Source organism: Neovison vison, chromosome 13, assembly GCF_020171115.1.
Source record: "Neovison vison isolate M4711 chromosome 13, ASM_NN_V1, whole genome shotgun sequence".
Taxonomy (NCBI): Eukaryota; Metazoa; Chordata; class Mammalia; order Carnivora; family Mustelidae; genus Neogale; species Neogale vison.
In genome coordinates, this window is record NC_058103.1 from 149,319,716 (window position 1) to 149,339,704 (window position 19,989).

Here is a 19,989-nt window from a genome sequence, read left to right on the forward strand (position 1 = left end):
CTGTAAGAGCACTTCCATTTGCATTATTTTTTTAAGTAGTTGGGGAACGTATATGGTTTTCACCTCCATTTTACAGGTGAGGAAACTGAGTCTCAGTTTCTCACCTGCTCCTTCCAGAGCTCCCCCTCGGTAGTGGCAGGGCTGCGGGATGGGCATGGAGAAAAAGGTTAAGGTCTTTTATCCTGAAATTATTGTGTGTTTTCCTTTTACCATGGGGCTTCACGAGGCTCTATCTGAGGGGCCTTTGAATCACTAAGGGGGTCACTCTGCTCTTCTCTCCTGGGCCTGCTTTCGGTTAAGAAAATGCAATGACTCTCCTTAGGAAGGATGCCGGAGCTTTGCTCTGACTGCTGGGTATTTTTTTTTTTTTTTTTTGTTTTTTGGTATTTTTGTGTTTGCAGGAGGATTTCTAAATTCATACCAACAATATTCCTTTCATAATACAAAAATACAGTAAGCAAACAAAATTACTACACCTTCATCTTCTTGCCTGGTTTCCCTCCAGTTGTGGGGAACCTCGGAGCTCACTGAAGACCACCCTCCTGTTTAACGATGTGGTGAGCAGGACCTGGAGACGGGAAGCAGGTTCCAGAAACCGCACAGTCTCCTGGGAAGGTGGGCTGGAGCCTGGACCCCCAACTTCAGATCCAGCCCCCTTTCTAAGCTTGAGCGTCTACCCCCAATTGTAACAGGTGTCCAGTGTCACCAAGTGTGGCTGGTGTGTGACTGTGATTCTCCACGTGTCTGGTACCGTTAGTCAACAAATCCTGTGTTTTCGCAGGACTGAAAACGATGGGACTTCTCATGTCAAACAAATGTGGAATTATATGGGGCTATGTTAATCACTCAAAAGAAATGACTTCTAATTCCATGTATCATTAAGAAATTAAAATCGGACCTTAAAATATTTCAGCTTAAATCCATAAATCAGTACCTCGACCAACACCCCATTTGGGTCAAAGATTATAGTTTGTCTCTCTCTCTCTCTTTTCCTTTTCTAACAAAAGGTAATGCATCTGTAATAATTTCTCCCGCTGATTTATGGTTCCAGTATGGCTCTGTTACCACTGGGGTTGATGTTAGCCTCTTAATTAAAAAAAAAAAAGATTTATTTATTTGTTTGAGAGAGAGCAGAGCACATGTGAGCAGGGGGAGAGGCAGGGGGCAGAGGGAGAGATTCGGGCAGACTCCCCGCTGAGTGTGGAGCCCGACGGGGGCTCCATCTCACGACCCTGCGATCACGACCTGCGCCAAAACCAGGAGTCAGAAGCTTACCCAACTGAGCCACCCAGGCACCTTGTTAGCTGCTTAATTTTATAAAAGCATCGCCTTTTGTTTTCAAGGCATCCTTAGCATTTTATGTGAAAAACCTCCACTTTTTGGGTAGTTTGTGGAAATAAGCGTCCTGCCACTTTATCCACATGGACCAAAGGCACCCTGCGTCTACATCACCGTCTTCCTCGCGTCTTGCTGGTTGAAGAATCCCGAAAGGCAGGAGCACCCCCTGTGCACATTTGGCAGCTCTGCTGACGAGTTAGCCCTGGAGACTTCCTGCCCTGCTAAGCCTAGAAAAACAAACCAGCTGATGATGCATATAAATGTTTTTCAGAGTATGTGCAAACAGCACATTTCTGTCTTTCTCTTCTCTTGGAAGGCCGCATTTTGAAAGCCTGCATGATTTCAGCCACACCGACGAGCTGTTTCCTGAAAGAAATAAAGCTGTGGGGGTGAGAAAAAAGTCTTGAATAAACATGAATATGTTCCTGACGTGTTTCTGGACTGTGTCAGGTTGGGTGCTGTCTCACGGCCAAATCAGGAAGAGCTGGGAACGCTTTTTTTTTTTTTTCTTCTTCCCTCTTTTCTTTTTTCCTTTTTCTTTCTCTATTTCCTTCTCTCTCTTTTCCTCTTGCTTGCTTGCTACTGAGTTAATGCAGATTCATGCATGAGGTACGCCCGCAGACTTGCCCGATACCCAGGAATGGGCTCCGAGGTTGAGGGCAGAGATAGCCCGCCTGCAGAAGTGACGGTTGTCAGCGAGTGGGGTTTCCTGCACGCTTACACCCTGCTCGTGTTACTGGGGCCCGGCGCGTTGGCTCTGGCTCCCCGGAAGCGGGAGATATTGGAACTCCCAGGGAGGAGCACTAGGGCCTGGCCGGGCCAGAGCTGGGCGGCTGTGCAGGCGGAGAGCCACTTGGGGCCAAGGAGCAAGGGGTCCCACGGCGGCTGTAGGTAGGAGTGGACGGGTCCAGAGCCCTGCGATCCCAGCCGGAGTCTTTGAGAACACAGATATTTCGAAACCTCCCAGGAAAACGGCAGGCTCCAATTTGTCATTTTTGAAAATCAGAAAAAGAAAAAAAAAGTGATACCACAGGGCACCCTGACCTAACCCCTCTGTTTATTTGTTTATTTTTATTTTTTTAATTTGGTTTTGGCTGGAACGGTCAGCGATTCATCCGTCGTGTGTGACCCGGTGCTCGTCCGGTCACCTGCTGACCGCTCTGCTTCAAACCGCAATTTGTGCCTCTCCCCACCGAGTCCCCTCCCACGTGGGGTGCTCTGCCCTTGACGTCTCTCTTCTGTTCATTTCCTGCTTCACCTCGTTAAGACTGTAAGCTCGTCGGGAAAAGCGATTCTCGTCTGTTCCGTCGACGGCTGAATTCTCTGTGGCGGAAACAGCCTTGGAGCGTAGTAGGTGCTTCACAAACATGCAGGGGCCGGGTCACCAACGCTGCGAAACCCAGACTCTGGGGATCTCCCCTCGCCACCCCTCCGGTAAAACAAGAGACTTGTTTGTACTTGATTTAAAAAGCAAAGATGCCTTTTCTCTGCCAGAGAGAGTCATGAGTGTTAGCGGTGAAGAGGCTGTGGGAAAAATACAGCCTTCACTTTCGGATCAAAGTGCAGATTCCCGTGCCCACGCAGGGCCTGGGAGCGTCCCTCGAGGAGCACCGAGGCCCCTCGGGGAAGGGGGGCCGTGGGAGGGCCGGAGAGGTGGCCCAGAACGGTTCCCACACGTGGCACCCTCGCCGGCAGCGCAAGGTCCTCAGAAACCGGGGGGGTCCCCTCCTCTGCTGACTCCTGGGGCCCCCGTAGGAGCGGGCCAGGAGGAGGAGGGGCGGGGGAGAGGAAGGCCTGGGTTCGCGAGTTTGCAGTGCAGCCAGGCTCGAGGTGGCGTCCGTCTAGTTTCTCTCTTTACCCGTAGAGCCCTGTCCAGGGGACATGATGCTCCGTGGTTTTCCCCCGAGGTATTCTAAGGTAGACTTATTTCCACGTGACCTTTGGCAAACGGAGGCTCATTCCAGGGGGTCAGCTTACTTCAAGGTCTTGAAAAATGAACTCTTAAAATCTGGGGGTGCGGTGGGGGGTGGGTCCAGCCAGCGAGGGTCCGTGTTGTGTACATTGGCAGGGGCAGGCTTCGTGCCTCTCCCCGTCAGGGCAGCGGTGGAGTTTCTAATCCCCCCCGGGTGAGATGCTGCTGTTACCGGGCCGCAGCGCTCTCGTCCCTCTGCGCCGGGGACAGCAGTCAGGCATTGCTCAGGGGGGTTCCGGGGGCCGGTGGGGGCGGCCTGGGCGGCTTTGTCTGTGAAAGGAAGTGAATTGGTGAATGTGTTCCACGCACAAAGCCCAAGGCCGAGCGCCGAGGAAGGGTCCGAGACGTAGGGGGGTGTCATGGCTCCACTCGAGGCTTTTCTCCTGTTGGAAAACTGAACGATGAAATCTGTTCCAGCAGGATCTTCTCACCCGTGAGTCTCGGTTCTGCTTGCCAGTGTGTGTGTGCGTGTGCGTGTGCGTGTGTGCGTGTGTGTGTGTGAAGGAGAGGAAGAGAGAAGATGGGAGAATGCATGTGTAGTGGCACAGGCTAGTGCTGTGACTGATGTCTCTCAGCTCCCCGATCCCGTTTGCCAAACAGAGTCTTACTGGGCCACAGTCAGGGAATGACCTTCTGTGGGGAGCAGCTGGTTCTGAATATGCCGGCTGGCAGGGCACACCCCGCCCAGCGGCTCTAGGAGGGATCCAGAAAGATCTGCTGCTCGTACTTCTTTTGCAAACGTGACTCAGAGTTGAAGGTGAAGCTGGAAGCTATGTGGCCAAGGTGGACCCAGACATTGATCCAAATACTCAGTCTTTCAACCCAACGGTATCAACTCATCAATATAACAATATTAATTAGTTGATGGTAAATAGGGAAGACAGATCTTAAATCCCTAGCAGAACTTTTTAAAAATAACAACCAAAAAAATCTGAAAACGAATTTTCTTTCAGCCCACTTTTCCAGTCTTGCCGAGGTACCTGGGTTTCATATTTTCATATGTACACGTGGGTGTGTGTTTTACATATGCGTGTGTTTCACATATATAAATTGCGTCCTGTGTGGAAGTGTTAGGACACCTAGGACTTTGAAAAGTCTTGGAATGATGACATCCTACTTGACAAAACAAAATGGAAGGTTTTTCTCTTTCCCCTTTTTTTTTTTTTTTTTTTTTTAAATTTTTAAACAACCATTGCAGGTTCAAGAGACAAAAAGCACATCAGCCTTTTCGGAGCAAGAATGTGGTTGGTATGCTGAGTTTAAATAATATTGGTTAAGTTGATTTTCCCCCTTGGGCTCTGGCAGGTGCGCCCTGTAAGGTTCCAGGTGCCATCCAGGCCAGGACGAGCAACCCCCAAGACCCCCCCGAGAGAATGTGGTCCTTGCAGACCATCTGCAGGACTGGGGCATTCTGCCTGCTCTGCCTGGGGGCTCACTTCCAGACTCATCCAGTATGGCCACTGGAAGGAGCAGTCCCATACTCCCATCCAGATGGTGAACTTGCACCTCCAGATTTTGGTTGCCGTGAATCGAGACTGGGTTCCTGGGCATTCATGTCCCGGATGGGAACCTTGACAGTCTCCCCTTAAGCGCTGGTGTTGGGAAGAGGAGTCCTGCATTATGGCTCAGGAACTTGACTTCCTACGCTTAGCTTCTGTCCCAACCTACCTGTTGGGATCTCAGGTTTTCTGTCCCCGACTTTGAGCATCGTCCGTGTCACTGCAGACGTGAAGCATCTGGCAAGGTGTTTCTTGAATCCCCAAAGGGCCAACAGGTGGACATCTGAGAGGAAGGGACTGTGGTTGGGTGAAGTCACCACCGGCCCGGAGATGGGCTCTTCTCGACTTGGTGAAGGCTGGGGTCTCAGCCCTGCTCCTGGGTGTTGTTCGCGGCCATGACAAGGGTATAGACAGAGGCGTGATGCACAAATGTGGGCTGATGCACAGCGACAGGACAGTGACGTGTATACTGGGGACCGTGCAGTCTGGGTCTCAGAGTGCAGAGACGTGCTTTCATGGTGGCGCGTGGGAAAAAGATTTGGTGGCCTTCCCTGACTGCGAGCTATCAAGGTTAGTGGTGTGGGGCAGGCGGGGGAGGGGGACTGTTTAGCTGCGTCCACACTGGGGAGGGGGTGTGCACTCCCCACACTGGTGGGGAGGGAGCAGTGTGTAGACTGGCCTCTTGAATTTCCATGAGAATCACATTGTATTTTTTCTTAACTGTGACTGCCTGACCTTCAAGGCATAAGCGATCCCATTCTCTACTAGAGGACACCCTCTTCCTCTTCTCTCTCCTCCATTGTATCAGCCAAGCCTTTTGCTCTGTCCTGATAGGCATTCTCCATCCTTATGGGGTACAGATCAAAGCCTGGGACCCTGAAATCTTGTCTTCAAGTTGACATTGTACGGTTTATTTCCTCCTGCCAAAGTCCAAGTCTTCAGCTAGAATGGGAGCTCATGGTCTCAGAGTTATGGTCCCTGCAGGGGCCGTTTGGATTCCTCCTGACCCCATCCCTGGTGACTCGGCAGCTGCGGACAGTGGCTGGGGGCGGGGGGTGAGGCATTCTGGCAGGCTCTCTCTGGGCCCTGGATCTGGGCCCTGGGAAGACTGCACGCTCCCTGGCCTGGCTTCCTCCCCCCGCCTTCCCTTCCACTCCTGCTTCTCCAGGGCCTGACCTCTTGGGTCACCGCACCCTGCCAGGAGCCATGCACGCCACCTCCCTGCCACGTCGGAAGTCCGCTCCCGTCTGGGTGAGGATGTCCGCGCGTGTTCTCGGAGGCCTGTTACCAGCACTGCATTTGCTTTTGGAAGCCACTGCGGAACTCAGCCAGTTGACTCCCAAAGGAAGGCCCGGTTCTTCTCAGACTGTTTCCCACTGTTGGAGGCAGGGAAACGGAACAGAGGTGACCTTGCACTCGGCCGTTGGGAGCTCGTGCGCCCCCGGTCAGATCACCTGGCCTCCTGTGTCTTAGTTTCTTCACGTGTGAAGAGAGACAAACAGCACTCAGCTCAGAACGAGATGTGTGCTTGATTTCCGTCTTCCCCGGTTCTCTCTCCAGAGGGCTTCCTATGACTCCTCCGTGGGGCGGTCAGAGATGCTGCAGGAGAAATGCCTGCTCCAGGACAGGGGCTGGGATATGAGTGTCTCTGAAGTTCCCTGCGTTCTGTAACTCTGGGACTCAGATGCTTCGTGGGCTCAGGCTCGGGAATGTGTTTGTGGGGGACGTGTCGGGGGATGTTGTGGGAGAGGAGGCCGGGAGGGCGGTGCTGGTGGTGGGGGCACCTCAGACCTCACTGGGGAGACGTGGGCCACTTCTGACCAATTCAGTGTCAGCGAACCTCCTAGATTCTGACAGGTCCCTGCTGCCTGGGGAAGGAGTTAGCTCCCCGTCACTAAAGCTATTCAGGTAGAGACTGCACGTCATCTAGCAGGATTTCTGAGGTGGACAGGCTGGATTAGGAGACAGAGAGGGGCTTTTCAAGCGCAGGGCTTTCATAATCATGGGACATCCCCGCACCCCTTTTCAGGGTGGTGCCCTGTGACCTTGGTGCGCCCTTGCTGCTATGGAGGGAGAGGACTTGAACTGGAGTGGAGTTTTAGAATCAACTCTTGAATGATGAGAAATTTACTCAGGAGTAAGGATTTTGATAAAAAGAGACAAGTATAAAGTCTTCCTTGTTTTCTTGGTAACAAAAATGGGATGGGGGGGTTGGAGGGAATCTGTTGTGGCCCAGGGACCAGTGACCTTGAACCCTGCAGGTGGGATTGCTGAAGAAGGATCCTGTCCTGCGTAGCTCAGGTAGTGGAACCCACCAGTCTTCCCTTCTTACTGCCCACACACCTGCGGTCAGGGATGGGCTGACGCGGGAGAGATGTTCTCAGCCCTAGGGAACTTCCTCCAACATGCAACACCTCAGTGGGCCTGGGGGGAGAGGCAGAAGCCCAGGATAGGAATAAAACGTAGGGCAAGCAGACCTCATTTTACCCAATCCGAATTTAAGCAGAGTAAAGAAAGCTCATTGGAGCTAATTAAGTGTCTGTAGCTGTTTTAAATCGTGGGGAAACGGAGTTGTGAGTCCTCTGATCTCAGAGAAGCGTGGTGTGACCAAAGGAGTCTTCAGAAGGTGTCACGCACAGCAGGCTTAGGACGGTCCCACCCTGCCACAGAAGGCAGCTGTTTGGGAGACAATGGAGGTGGCCCACTCTTTTAGCTGGAGGGCAGTTGCAGGGGGCCCCAGGTGAGAGAGCCGGCTGGGAGGTCAGAAAGTGGGGAGAGAGACACAGGTGGATGACCTTGGGACCCAGTAGAAGGGTGTCCGAGGAGGAGGCACAGTGAAGATAGTGGGTCAAAGTCAGGGTCTGCCGGCGGGTGTGGTATGGTGTAGACTCACATGGACCAGGGACCCTTCTCTTTAGGAAGCCAGGCTCTCCATGCACAGGTTGGACCCCATTCCTCTGTCTTTTCAAGGGTTGGCCTCCTGCAGTGATTCTCGTCTCCTCCATCGTCTCTCTTACCCTGGATGACTCCATAAGCAAGCACACACGCTCCCGCTTCTCCAGTCTTTAAAAATCCTGCCCATACTTCCACATTCCCTTTCACCATTGCCTTGTTCTCAGTGTCCTTTCCTGGTCTCGTCTTCCTCTTCTATCCAGTCCCCAAACCCATGGCATGGTCCCTGCCGCTCCACTGTACCTACTTTTGTCAAGGTTAACAAAGATCTCCTTGTTGCTATGCCCAGTGGGCCCTTCTCTGGCCTCATCTTATTCAGTCTCTCAGAGGCATTCAAGGTAGTTGGCCACTCTCTTTGAAGCCGAATCCTTCCATGACCCATGATTTCTCTTCTTTTCTTGAGTCTTCTCTGAAGGATTCCTCATTTTAACTTCTTCTGCTTGCTCCTTCTCTACTCCCCTTCAGACATGAGAATTATTAGGGCCCCCAGACAGAAGCCCTCATCTGCCAAACTCTGGGGAGGGTCCTTTCAGGTAGGATGGTTGTGAAGGTGTGAGTGTATGTATAAATGTATGAAAATGTCAACAATGATTTCCAAATCTCTGTCTTTGGCCTTAGACTGCCCTTCTGAGCTCCAGACATCCATATTAAATGGCCAACTCAAGCTCTCTGCATGGATGTCTCCTAGCATCTCAAACTGCATGTCACTCGAACAGAATTATTGCCTCTCTGCCCTCTCTTCCTGCCAGGGCTGCCTGTCCATGGCATTCCTTTATAGCCTGTTGCTCAAGCCTAAACCCCAGAAATTGTCCTTGATTCCTTCCTTCTTCTCACCCATTGGCAAGTCTTGTAGGTTCTACCTCTCGTCCATCAGCTCTCCCATTCTTCACTGCCATCATCCTCATCCAAGGAATCACCCCTTCTTGCCTGGGTTAGTGCAACAGCCTTCCATCCTTGGAATGGTTCCCTTCTTGCCCCCTTCTAACCCATCCTCCATGAAGCAGTCAAGGTTTGAGATACACCTGGTGGTTCTGTAACCCCTTGCCTGGGCCCACAGTGCTCCTGCCTCTTCCATTCTTCCATCTCTCCCTCTCTCTCTGCTCTCTTCCTTGTCCACCTGGATCAGCCTCACTGACCCCCTTTCTTTCTGCAGACTCAACTTACCCCATATCACCCTATTTATTTTCTTCATAGCACTGAGAACTTTAATTCTCTTACTTATGAATTTGTTTGCTTATAATGCATCTTCCCATTAGAATGAAACCTCCATAAAAAGGACCTTATCTTTCTTGTTCCTCATGGTACCCATAGCTTTTAGAATGGCTCCGGGTATATAGTAGGTGCTCAGTAAATACGTGTGGAACATGTGATTAACTACACATAAAGCACTGTATTCAGGGAGCTACCTTCAGGTGATGACCCTACGTGGCTTCCAGCCCCCACTCTCTGGTAACTAGATTTCTGTGTCTTCATACATAGCCGCTTGTGGACTCCAGGCCTGGCTTCTTCTCTGTGGTGTGTGGCAAGCCTCCTTATACATTTAAAATTATGAGTCTCTGAATTCTAAAAACAATAGAGGCAAATCACAATGACAGCAACTAAACGTTACAGACTATTTGCTAGGTGTGTTGGTAATCAGTTTATAGGGAACAGTCTTGAGATGAAACCCATCACTGTTCTGCAGTCATGTAGGATTTCCCTGAGGATTCCCTAGATGTGTTTGTATTTGGTAAGAATAACTAGACTTTGACACCTCTTCAAACCGCCTGAGAAACATACACAGAAGCAAGAAATCTTGTTGTTAAGTTTACCTTCTCTTTTCACATGGACATTTTCATTCCTCTCTCTCTCTCTCTCTCTCTTTTTTTTTTTTAAAGCCTGACAAAATTTAACCATTGGATATAGCAGGTCAGAAAGCAGAAGGTGATCAGCTATAGCTACAGTCAAGCCAGAGAGTCTACGATATTTTTTTTTCCTACACGAAAAATGACCAAGGTGTGAAAACATGAGTGCTGGAGAGTTTTTTTGCTTTTTCTGGGGTTTCAGGTTGAGATCCATAAAACAGCACTACAGTGTCTGAGAGCTGGTTGTCTCTGTGGGGTCTGTGGTATTAGCTCCTCTTCCCTTTCCTTCCCAGGCTACTTAGAGCAACAGTCACCAGCAGCCATCAGCGCTGGCTGGCCAGGTGTCATAGACGAGTTCCCTACCTTTGTTGGAGCCTGGACAGACTTCCCTGCCAGACTACTACCCCCCGGCACTGTGGCAGGCTCCAGGGACCCCACTAATTTCTGAAGCAAAGCTGCTGCCACAGACGACAGCATTTTGCTAGAGAAAACTTGCCCAAAAGACCTGTGTCAAGGCTTGTAGGTGACTGTCCTGTTTTCCTCACTTCAGATCAGAGCAGTCCAGACCGAAGCTAGCCATTCTGAAGCAAGGCAAGGGAGATGGGGTGTGGGGGTGGTGCATGGCTCTGGGAAGATTCCTGTTGCTCCCTGGGCAGAATGTGTGAACAAAATGTCATAGGAAACTTCTGAAGTTTTTGGAACAGTCTAGTGCCAACCAAAACCTAGAGATGTCTGTTTTCTGTGCTTTTCCAAGACAGTCACTACTGATTGCCTTTGTTATAGTGTGGCATTCACATGGATGTTTTGCCCCCCCTTTCTTTTTTAAGATTTTATTTATTTATTTGAGAGAGAGATCACAAGTAGGCAGAGAGGCAGGCAGGGGGACCCAAGGGGAAGCAGGCTCCCTGCTGAGCAGAGAGCCTGACGAGGGGCTCAATCCCAGGACCCTGAGATCATGACCTGAGCTGAAGGCAGAGGCTTTAACCCACTGAGCTACGCAGGCACCTCGGATACTTTGCTTTAACTGAAGTTCCTGCTGCAGTTTGAGAATGTGACCACTGGGGGAGCAGAGGCAGTTGAAGGAGACTTTTATTCCTCATGCTTCCTGTTTGCAGAGAGTGTTTTCCTCAGAGTAGCACCCTTGGCCTTTTTCTTGGATTCTTACTCATTCCTTCCCAAGCAGGGGAGTGAGGTGCTGTGTTGGAGGCAGAGTCGCTGATCTGCGTTCCTGGACCAGGTGGGGCTGCACACGGTGTCGCGGGGGTCCATCTCCTTTATCTCTTTCCTCCTTGTCAACCAGCCAAGGCAGGGATCCTGGCTGAAGGTATTGGCAACTGATGGCAGGAGGTCCACCGGGCCATTGGACCTCCCTGTAGTCTCCGAGGGATGATGTCCTTCTTCCTGAATCCCCTCAGCCCTGACGACAGGGGCTTCTGTCTACTGATCTGGATGCCAGAGTCTGGGCATTCCTTGAACCAAACGGAGTCTCCCTGCCAAAGCCATGTTTATTTTATCTTGGATTTTTCTATAAACATCCAAAGCATTATGAGAAAAAAAAAAAGTCTCAAAGGAAATACACCCAGACAATTAAAAGTGGTGATTATAGGTTGGAGGGATTACGGGGTGACTTATATATTTTCTTTCGTGTTTATCGGTTATCTTCAAAGCTTCTGTGGTGAATATGCGTTTCTTTCATAGTGTGGAAGAGTTTGTTTCTCACTCCTTCACCAAACAAAAACAGGAAGGAAGGAAAGAAGGAAGGAAGGAAAAGAAAGTCCTAGACCCAGTGGATTGGCATCCACAGCGCTGAGGTTAACTGTGCTGTAGCTGAAACTCTGGAAGGTTGTGGGAAGTGGGGAGAGGGCGGGTGTCAGGGAGTCGGTACCATGTGTGCGAGTTTGAGGTGGACCAGTGGAGTGTCCTGGCCTCACAGTGCCTCACCCAGACCCCTGGTGTGTCGCACCTTGGCCTTTACTAAGCAAGGTCACGTCCCGTTCTGGGACAGCTGTTAGCAGGTGGGTGCTCTGGGAATCACCGGTTCGGGGACTGCCTGCCTGTCAGGGGGTCCTCACGGGGCCTTACTTGTAATCAGGTGACCTTGCCTTTCAGACCACGGCAGAGAAGTCCCCTGGAGCCTACTTCCTTCCCGAGTTTGCACTCTCGCCTCAGGGAAGTTTTCTCGAAGACACCACGGGGGAGCAGTTCCTGACGTACCGCTACGATGACCAGGTGAGAACCTCCTCCGAGAGCCTCCCTTTGGCTTTGCTATTTGCCAGTGGGCAGGAAATGGTTTCTCAAAGATAACTTGAAAATTGTCGTGTTTTTTCCCCTTGGCACAACGAGTTCTTGACTCTCTGGAGGGATCCCGTGACCTCGGGGCTGCCTGTGTTTGCTGGTACGGTTTCCCACACGGGGCGCGGTTCTTGCTCTGGTTGGGACGTTGGCTTGAGTCACTTCTTCTTATTTTTATTGGAAATCTGTGATAGAGTCATTCATTTTAGTGATCACCAAATTTATTTATTTATTATCTGAAATGATCCAAGAGTATTGTTTTCTGGTTTAAGCCTCCCTCTCCTTTGCTCTCCTGGCTTTTACTTCCTTTCTTTTACCAGCGCCAACATTGATCTTTTTGCCCATCTTGCGGAAAGAAACAGGGTAGGTGTGCCTGCATGTGTGTGTGCACGCGCGTGTGTGTGTGTGTGCATGTGCGTATGTGTGTGCTTCCGTCCCTTCACGGCAGCTTGTGGAGAACAAGCCTGTGCTTGGCATAAGACGTGGGCACTGGGGACTGATTCCCTTCTGCTGCACTGAAGGGACCTCACGCTGATGCCTTAACAGCTTCAAGGATCGTGCATGTCCCCGAAATCACTCCTCACTCATTGGAAGCAGAACCTGTCCAGTCTGCCAGATGCAGAGGTTTCTTGCTGGTGGGGCCCAAGTTCATGGGGCAGTCCAGTGGGAGCGAAGGTGATGGCGGGCTTGGGCAGACCTGGCAGAACCTGGCACCTGCAGGGTCTGAGCAGGTGCGGGATGGGGCGAGAATGTCTTCTCGGGGCCCACGATGGAGCGAAGCAGAATGGGCCGGTGACTGAGGTGTCCTCATGTGGTCAAGGCCACATGGCAAGTTCGGGCCCGATTGCCGCATGCTAGTTACGGGGTGGATGGTGCTTCTCGGGGGAGGGCGAGTTGGGAGCCGAGGGCGGCAGGAATGGTGGTCTGTCCCCGGCACCCTGCATCCCAGCCTCGTTTCCGTCCTCCAGGCTGCTGCTGGGCGGCCTGCCTTTAGGACATGTTGCCCTGCCCCTGGGGTTGGGCTAGGGGCAGGCTGTGCACACAGGGCCCCAGCCATGGGCAGGGAGCCAGCCAGGTGCTCAGGGGCAGTGATGAGAGGAGACCAGTTGTTTCATAAAAAACTGCAACAGGCCATCTGTTTTCCAAGTAACTGGAAAAGTGCGTGGGTGAATTCTTGCCGTGGGGGGCAGGGGCAGGCAAGGCATCATCCCACGTTCCCGAAACAGAGCCCAGTTAATACTCTGGGTGGGCAGCAGGGCCTGGCTGCTGATGGGGTCCAAGCTGTCATTAAGTTGCTTTCTACCCTTCTCCCCGTGGGTTTTTACAGGACCTGTAATTTATGGCCGCTTTTAATCGAGAAATCAATGATCCAACAGGTTGGCATGTGAGAGCTCCAGGGAGCTAATTGGGAAGGCAGTAGAGGATAAAAGAGGGCGTCTGGAAAACCATGAGCCGCGTCCCATTTAATTAAAGAGCACTTAATGCCTTCTCCGGGTTCTACGGATACGCCGTACTTATATTTGATGTCATAACAATGTACAGGCTAGGAAAAGGAAAACAAGCCCCCTCAGCCTTTTCAGAAGGCCAGAGCAGATCTTTGAGGTGTGTGGCACGCTGTGGAAATTGTGTCCAAAGTAAGAGGCGGTGTTCCAGAATGTCCCAGCAAATAGCACGTGAAAACATTCTGGGTGGCCCCCACTGTGCGTTTCTCTCAAGGGGGAGGAATCAGGCGCGATGACAAGGCAGTAAGAGCGCCTGCTTTCTGCTGGCAGAGGCAAAGAAAAGACACTGAGTAGGCCTTGTACCCAACCCGGTGTGCCTCCCGAATGAACTCTAGAACGTGGTCCAGTGGAGAGAAGCCGTCCCCCCAGGCCTCGGTCCTCTTTCCTCTTCGTGCTGAGTGTGCAGACCGTGTCGCACAGGCACAGGCCTCTCGGGCAGAGGGAGAAGAGAACGAGCCCAGTATCAGCTTGAGAAACCCCCACCCTGTAGCACACAAGGAACCGTGAAGACCAGTGAAGAACAGAGGCTCTGGGACCACAGGGCCCAGCGGGTGAAGCATCTGCCTTGGGCTCAGGTCATGATCCCGGGGTTCCGGATCGAGCCCTGCGTCGGGCTCTCTGCTCTGCTTCCTGCCCTTCCTGTCCTCCTGCTCCTGTTCTCTCTGTCTCATGGGTTCTGGAGTCAGACTGTGTTGGTTTGGCCTCAGTGTTCTGACGCCTGACCCCCGGGGTGACTCTGCACACGCTGCTTCCCCTTTGGTCATGAAGCGACTTCGTGCTCTCTGTGTGAGGGGAGACGTGGCCATTTCCACCCCATGGAAATGCTTTAGGGATCAAAGGGGGTCATTCTCATAAGTCTCTCTGTGTCGGGCCGGGTGCCTGCAAGCCTGTGATCTAGCTATTCCTGTGACCCCTGTGGTTTGCAAAGACCCCATCCGGAGAATCTCAGACACCCCCACGCCGAAGGAAAGGAAGAAACGTGCTCTCTGCTGATGCCGGGGGCCTCACACAATACTTTGATTTTCATGGAGCTCTATTTAGCATGTGTTTAGTAAAGCACACACATGTCTGAACTTCTAAATACCTTCATACCTTTGGAATCACCCGATTTCAGAAACCCCGATCAAGAAACGGAGCATGTCCAAACCCCGGGAAGCTCCTTGTGCCCCCAAGTCTCACCCCTACCAGAGGTATCACCCCATCTGACTTCTGTCACTATTCCAGTTTTGTTTTTTTTATTTTTTGTTTTACATAAATGGAGACACATTGCACGGACCCCTATGAGTCCGGCCTCTCTCAGACAGCATCACGCCTGACAGATGTGACAAGCTGGTGCACCCAGCAGGATTTGGGGTTCAGTGTCCGTATGTTGTAGCTTTGGGAAGGAATCGTCTCGTATTAGAACATGAGGCAGCACGCTGGGTGGGATGCAGCCTTGCTCCCCGCACGAAGTTCCCAGTGTCCCTAAAAGGTTTTCATGGCCGTCCCTCTGCAGAGTCCATATCTGGAGCCTGGTGGGGACCTCTGTCCTGGTGCTGCCCCGCCACGCCCAGTGGCTTCTGGAATCCATAGATCCAGCCTGGCCAGGAGCAGAGCCGGGTCTGAGGGAGGGGCCGTCCGAGGCCAGGTACCCACCTGTGGGGTCTGCAGATTTGCGCAGCGGCCCGAAGCCCGAGCGACGGCAAGCGAGGGGTGTTGAGGCAGCGGTCTGGTTCCTGAAGTTATGGGAGCGGGACCAGCTTGCCCATGAACCTCCTACCTGCAGAATTCTCATCTGATAAACACGAGAAGCCAGCAGGTGGAGGAGAGATGCTTGCTGTCTTCAGCGGCTCTCGGAGGACTTTCTAGAGAATTTTACCCTGGCCCGCTTTCACGAAGGCCTTTCAGGTGGCTCTTCCAGGGTCTCCTAGGTTAGGTGTCTGGAAAATGAATCACCCCACGGCCAGTAAAGCCCAGCTGTGATGGAGGCTGTTTAATGAGTCCACGTCAAAGGCACAGGGTCCGAGGCAGCTGCAGGTGCAGACGGCAGGGCCGAAGCTGGAGGGGCAAGATCGCAGCTCGGTGCAAGCGGAACCCGTCAGGCAGCCTTCGTCTCGCTTCTGCCACTAATCAGCTTGTAATTTAACAGAGCTTTTCGACCTCTTTGGTCCTCAGAGTCTCCCATTTGTTTTGAAAAATAAAGTGACTGGATTTCATGATCGGAATGCCTTCCACTCGCCAACGATCTGGCTTTTTAAATTTTATTTTTGTTTTTTGCACCTGTAGCTAGAAGAGCCGACACTGCACTGTGTTAAGTGGGTCATTCTGATTATCGAGGTGGCCTTGCCAGCCGCGCAGTAAACGGTTACTTAGAGAATCATAGAATTTTACAGCTGGTGCAGACCTGGCTCCGACGCCTCCTTTTACGAGCCAGAAAGCAGAGCCTCTGCATGCGCGAGTGACCACCTCAAGGACACCCAGGCGGTTTGAAACAACGGAGACTGACACCCTGACCTCAAGCATCTTGCTCCTTTTCTCAGGAGAATCACCCAGAAAATGATCTCCTTTCCTAAAAAAGCTGCTTCCACCGTTGGCGTCCACAGAGTCTTGGAGACCTTTGTAGACCCGGGGAAGGATTTTATATTCCCGAGTTTCTTCCTTAGCTTGTTCTTAAACTTAACTCCTTTAGGAGTCAAAAATTATCTCTACTGATGGTGTTTACACGCGTAATTACAACATCACCGAGCAATGCCTTCTTTTTCGAAGTCTGGGTGGAACATGGCCGCTCCCGTCAAAATGGCGCCAACTTCCCATTCAGCAAACGTGTCCTTGCAGTGGCAACAACCTGACATTTGGTTGCTTCACAGGGTAGTGGACACGGGGTAGTTTGGGACAACGAGCGAAGGGCTTGTGGTCCAAAGACTCGATAGCCAGCCAGCCTCTGGGGTGACTTCTTTCATCCTTCCTCATGGTGGTTTTGGAGCTGACCCCACAGAGGACGTGTTTGAAGGCAGATGGCTGAATGTCGAGTCTTGAATTCTGCAGTTTGTTCTTGCTCCGTAGCCGGTGGGGCGGGCAGTCCCTCTCAGCCTGTGACTCTCTCTGGGAAAGGGGGTGATGGGTCTTTCTAACCTTCAGCTCACTGAAGATTTCAACGTGGTGCCTCAGAAGTCGATTATGGGGACTGATGTGAAAGTCTATTCTAGGCTTAGCTTTCCTTGGTTGGAAGTCTTTTTTTTTTTTTTTTAAGTTCGTGAAACTCGGGGTTCCCTGGCACCTCGGTCGGTTAAGCATCTACCTTCATCTCAGGTCATGATCCCAGGGTTCTGGGATCAAGCCTCATGTTGGGCTCCGTGCTCATCGGGGAGTCTGCTTTTCCCTCTCCCTCTGCCCCCCTCAGCCCCCTCATGCTCTCTCTCAAATAAATAAAATCTTAAAAAAAAAAAAAAGTTAGCAGAACTTGTTGTTTCGCACAAATAGTCTTTTATTTTTGTGTTTCTTTGTGTGTGTGTCTGTGTGTTTCATTCTTTAATGCTTGTTAGGTGCGGGGAACTGTGGAAGGTGCATCTGCCAGACCCCGTGGATTTTCTGGCGTACCCTTCCTCTTACGGGCAGGCATTGTGGGATGGAAGGAGGTTAAACACACTTAGAAATTAGCGCCCATGTCATTTTCCTAAGGTCTCTGTGTGTGTCTTTGCATGTGTACGTGGTGGTGTAATGTCTACCTTGCTAGCTTTAGACTACAAGACACTGAAAGGCAGAACCAAACTTTGATCCCTTGGACTCTGGGCATGAGGGACAAGGCTGCATGTTCCGTGCATGGTGGTTCTGACTTTCCGAAAATTAACCAAAGGTGAATTCTGACGTAAGCCTGCAGCCAATGAGGGAACACCTTGATTTCATGTTGCAGGGCTCTTTGTAGACATGTTTGTACCATCATCCCTTCTCCCTGTCCCCTTCTCTCTCCTGTGGACTCCAGCGAAGGGGCCCTCTACCTTATCTGACATATGTTTTGTCTCTTCCTGCCACATTTAAATGGATTCAGGATTTCTTTTCAAGTTAAACTGTTACCTACCCTCTAATCTACTCTTGCTTTTAGTGCCCACTGGATTTTCAAATTCTTATTGTCTCCTGCTACTTTTTCCTACTCATTTTAGCTTTTAAATCTGACTCCCAATACCTACCTCCCCCTGCCCTGGCCTCCCCCTAGACAGGCGTCCTTTTTAAGAATTTCAATTACTTTCCCCGAAGTTAAATCCAGACTCTCACGTGACCCATTCTGTGTTTATAAAACCCTGTCTTGGTAAAGCCCTAAGGCATTATGGCACTCTGGATGGAGTCACAGCTGACTCTTCTCTTGCCTTCCCTGGATGCCACCAACTGCCCGTTTGTGTGATTTCCCCTTTCAGAACACCTTTCCAGCGGTTTTTTGTTGTTTTTTTTTTTTTCTCTAACTCTTTCCATCGCCAGGGAGGCAGAGGACTGGGTCTGTGGCCCTGACAGGCATCTGGAATTGTAGCCAGTCAGAGTTGGAAGGACGTTCAGGGATTCTGTTTTTTCAGGTGAGGACTCTGAGCCCCAGAGAGGAGCAGGGTCTTACCCAAGATCACACAGCCAGCCGGTAGCAGAGCCAAGTGCCTGTTCTTTGCCCTTAAGCTCAGAGAAGACATTTTTACATCTAATCTGCGGGAAGGAAAAGTATGAAAGAAATGTTTGAATGAATTTCTAATACTAGTAGTAACAATAGTATATTAATAATGAAGTCTTTGTGTAGTCTCATTTCTAAAGTTCTCCTAAGGGTCTGTTTTCTTCCACTATTATGCCAAACCTAATTTTCCCTTTCCTTATTCTAACTATTGATTTATGCATTTTTTTCCTAAGGAGAAGAAATCTGTTTGCTGTGAGGACATCCTTCTCATAGTAACTTCTTCTGAACTTTTCATGAATATCTTGGCGAGGCCCTTCATTGTGGTTAAACTGTTGGCAGGCCTCAGAAATATCACTTGACATTTCCAAGTTATTTATGTAATCGTTTTTCACTTGGGAAGTGTATACCAACTTCTGCAATTTCTGGTGGAGGAAGATGGACATAGCCCTTGGATGTATAGGGAAGGTACCGTTCACTCCTTTCCCCCAAGCGAGATGAGTGCTCGTGGATTCACCAGATAGGAGGGTTTCCGTGTTGTTTCTGGCCCGTGTGTGTAATGTTTTTTAGCAGCACGCCATGTGAGCTCGAATAGCTCATTCCTTTGTTAGTGAGTAATCTTGGTCAAATGTAGTTATGCTCCTTAAATATTCCAAAGATTTAGCGATCTAATGAGAAAGCGAGCTCATGGTCTGTTAGGAGAGGACGAGGGGACGTTAATTGGAATAACGTGTGGTCTGTTCTCAGTCTGGGCACAGAGCAAATACAGGGCAGTGTATATGCAGCAGGACGTGCTGTTCTCATCAGCTTTGGCATAGGCGGACTCTGAATTTCAGCATCCCTGAGCTTTTTGCAAATCACCTATTTCTCAAACCAAAAAGAATAAGGTCTTTTACTGGGGACTCGGGATCCAGTTTTGAACTATGTAGACGCTTTCCTCTCCTAACACTGTCTTCCTGGACTCCTTTTTGGGGATACTGTGTGATTTAAAAAAAAAAAAATCGCTTTCACAAGGTGAGTTGAATGGTGCCTCACGGTGTGAAGGTCGACCGTCCCCGATGCAGCGTCCCCGATGAGTCCTGAGAGTGGAGAGCCCAGTCCCATCGCAACAAAGGCCTTGCTGCCCGTGCTCGGACGTCCCTTCTGTCTGAGATCAGGCCAGTCCCTGCTCAGAGATCCTCCGTCTTCAAGCGCTTGGAGACTAGGTCATTGCAAGCGATCCTACTGTGTCGTCTGCACTCCTTAGACGACAGCAAGTCTGTTCACCTCTCAACCTCTCATCTCTGCTACTGAACGTGTGTCCCCAGGGCTTGTATGCCACTGGGGTGTAGCAAAGGGAGCGCTTCCGTGAGTGTCCACCATCTTGGGGAAAGTGCAGGCCTTAGGACTTGCAGCCTGGCCAGGATGATGGGGAGTAATGGCGGGTGAAGGCTGGACGGAGCCGTGTCATGTCCTTCTTCGGTCAAGAAGAAGTAACCTAGAGGTTGAGAGAGCCCCCAAAGGTGAGTTGACTTGCTGGCCTGGGGAGGGAAAGCCAGATGGGGGGCGGGGGGAAGACATGGCTGATCCTCTCGCCGCTGGAGTCAGAAGGGCTGGGTGTGGAGACAATAGTGGAATTTATTTCCTGTCGTGAGGGATTTCAAGCATTATGTTTTGATTGGCTTATTTGGTGTTGGAAACGTTTCCTTTCGTTGGGCCAGTTCTGGCTACATCACAAGGGCACAGGCATGGCTTGCAAGGAAGCGCCTGACAGACTAAGGCTCTGTGCGGCTTGGGTCATTCCGTGGACGCTTTGGTCTGCTGCCACTTGGAGCTTTATGTCTCTGGACCATATTTTCTTGGATCTGGACTTGGGGGGGGGGCGAGGCATCCTAGAGGTCCCGGATGGTGGGAAAATGGCGCTGCTGTGTGGATGCCTGGGGCCAGGTGGAGTATCTTAAAAGGCTCAGTTGTGTTACTCTCTCTA

At 51.0% G+C, this 19,989-nt stretch overlaps 1 protein-coding gene across 1 annotated transcript in view; it reads left to right on the plus strand.

The window, feature by feature from the left end:
• Nucleotides 1–19,989, plus strand: part of ADAMTSL3 (ADAMTS like 3) — a 347,085-nt gene that overhangs the window by 37,782 nt on the left and 289,314 nt on the right. The window contains exon 6 of the mRNA XM_044232432.1: nt 11,715–11,834. Within this exon, the coding sequence (XP_044088367.1) occupies nt 11,715–11,834 (120 nt within the window). The remainder of the gene's footprint in view (nt 1–11,714; nt 11,835–19,989) is intronic.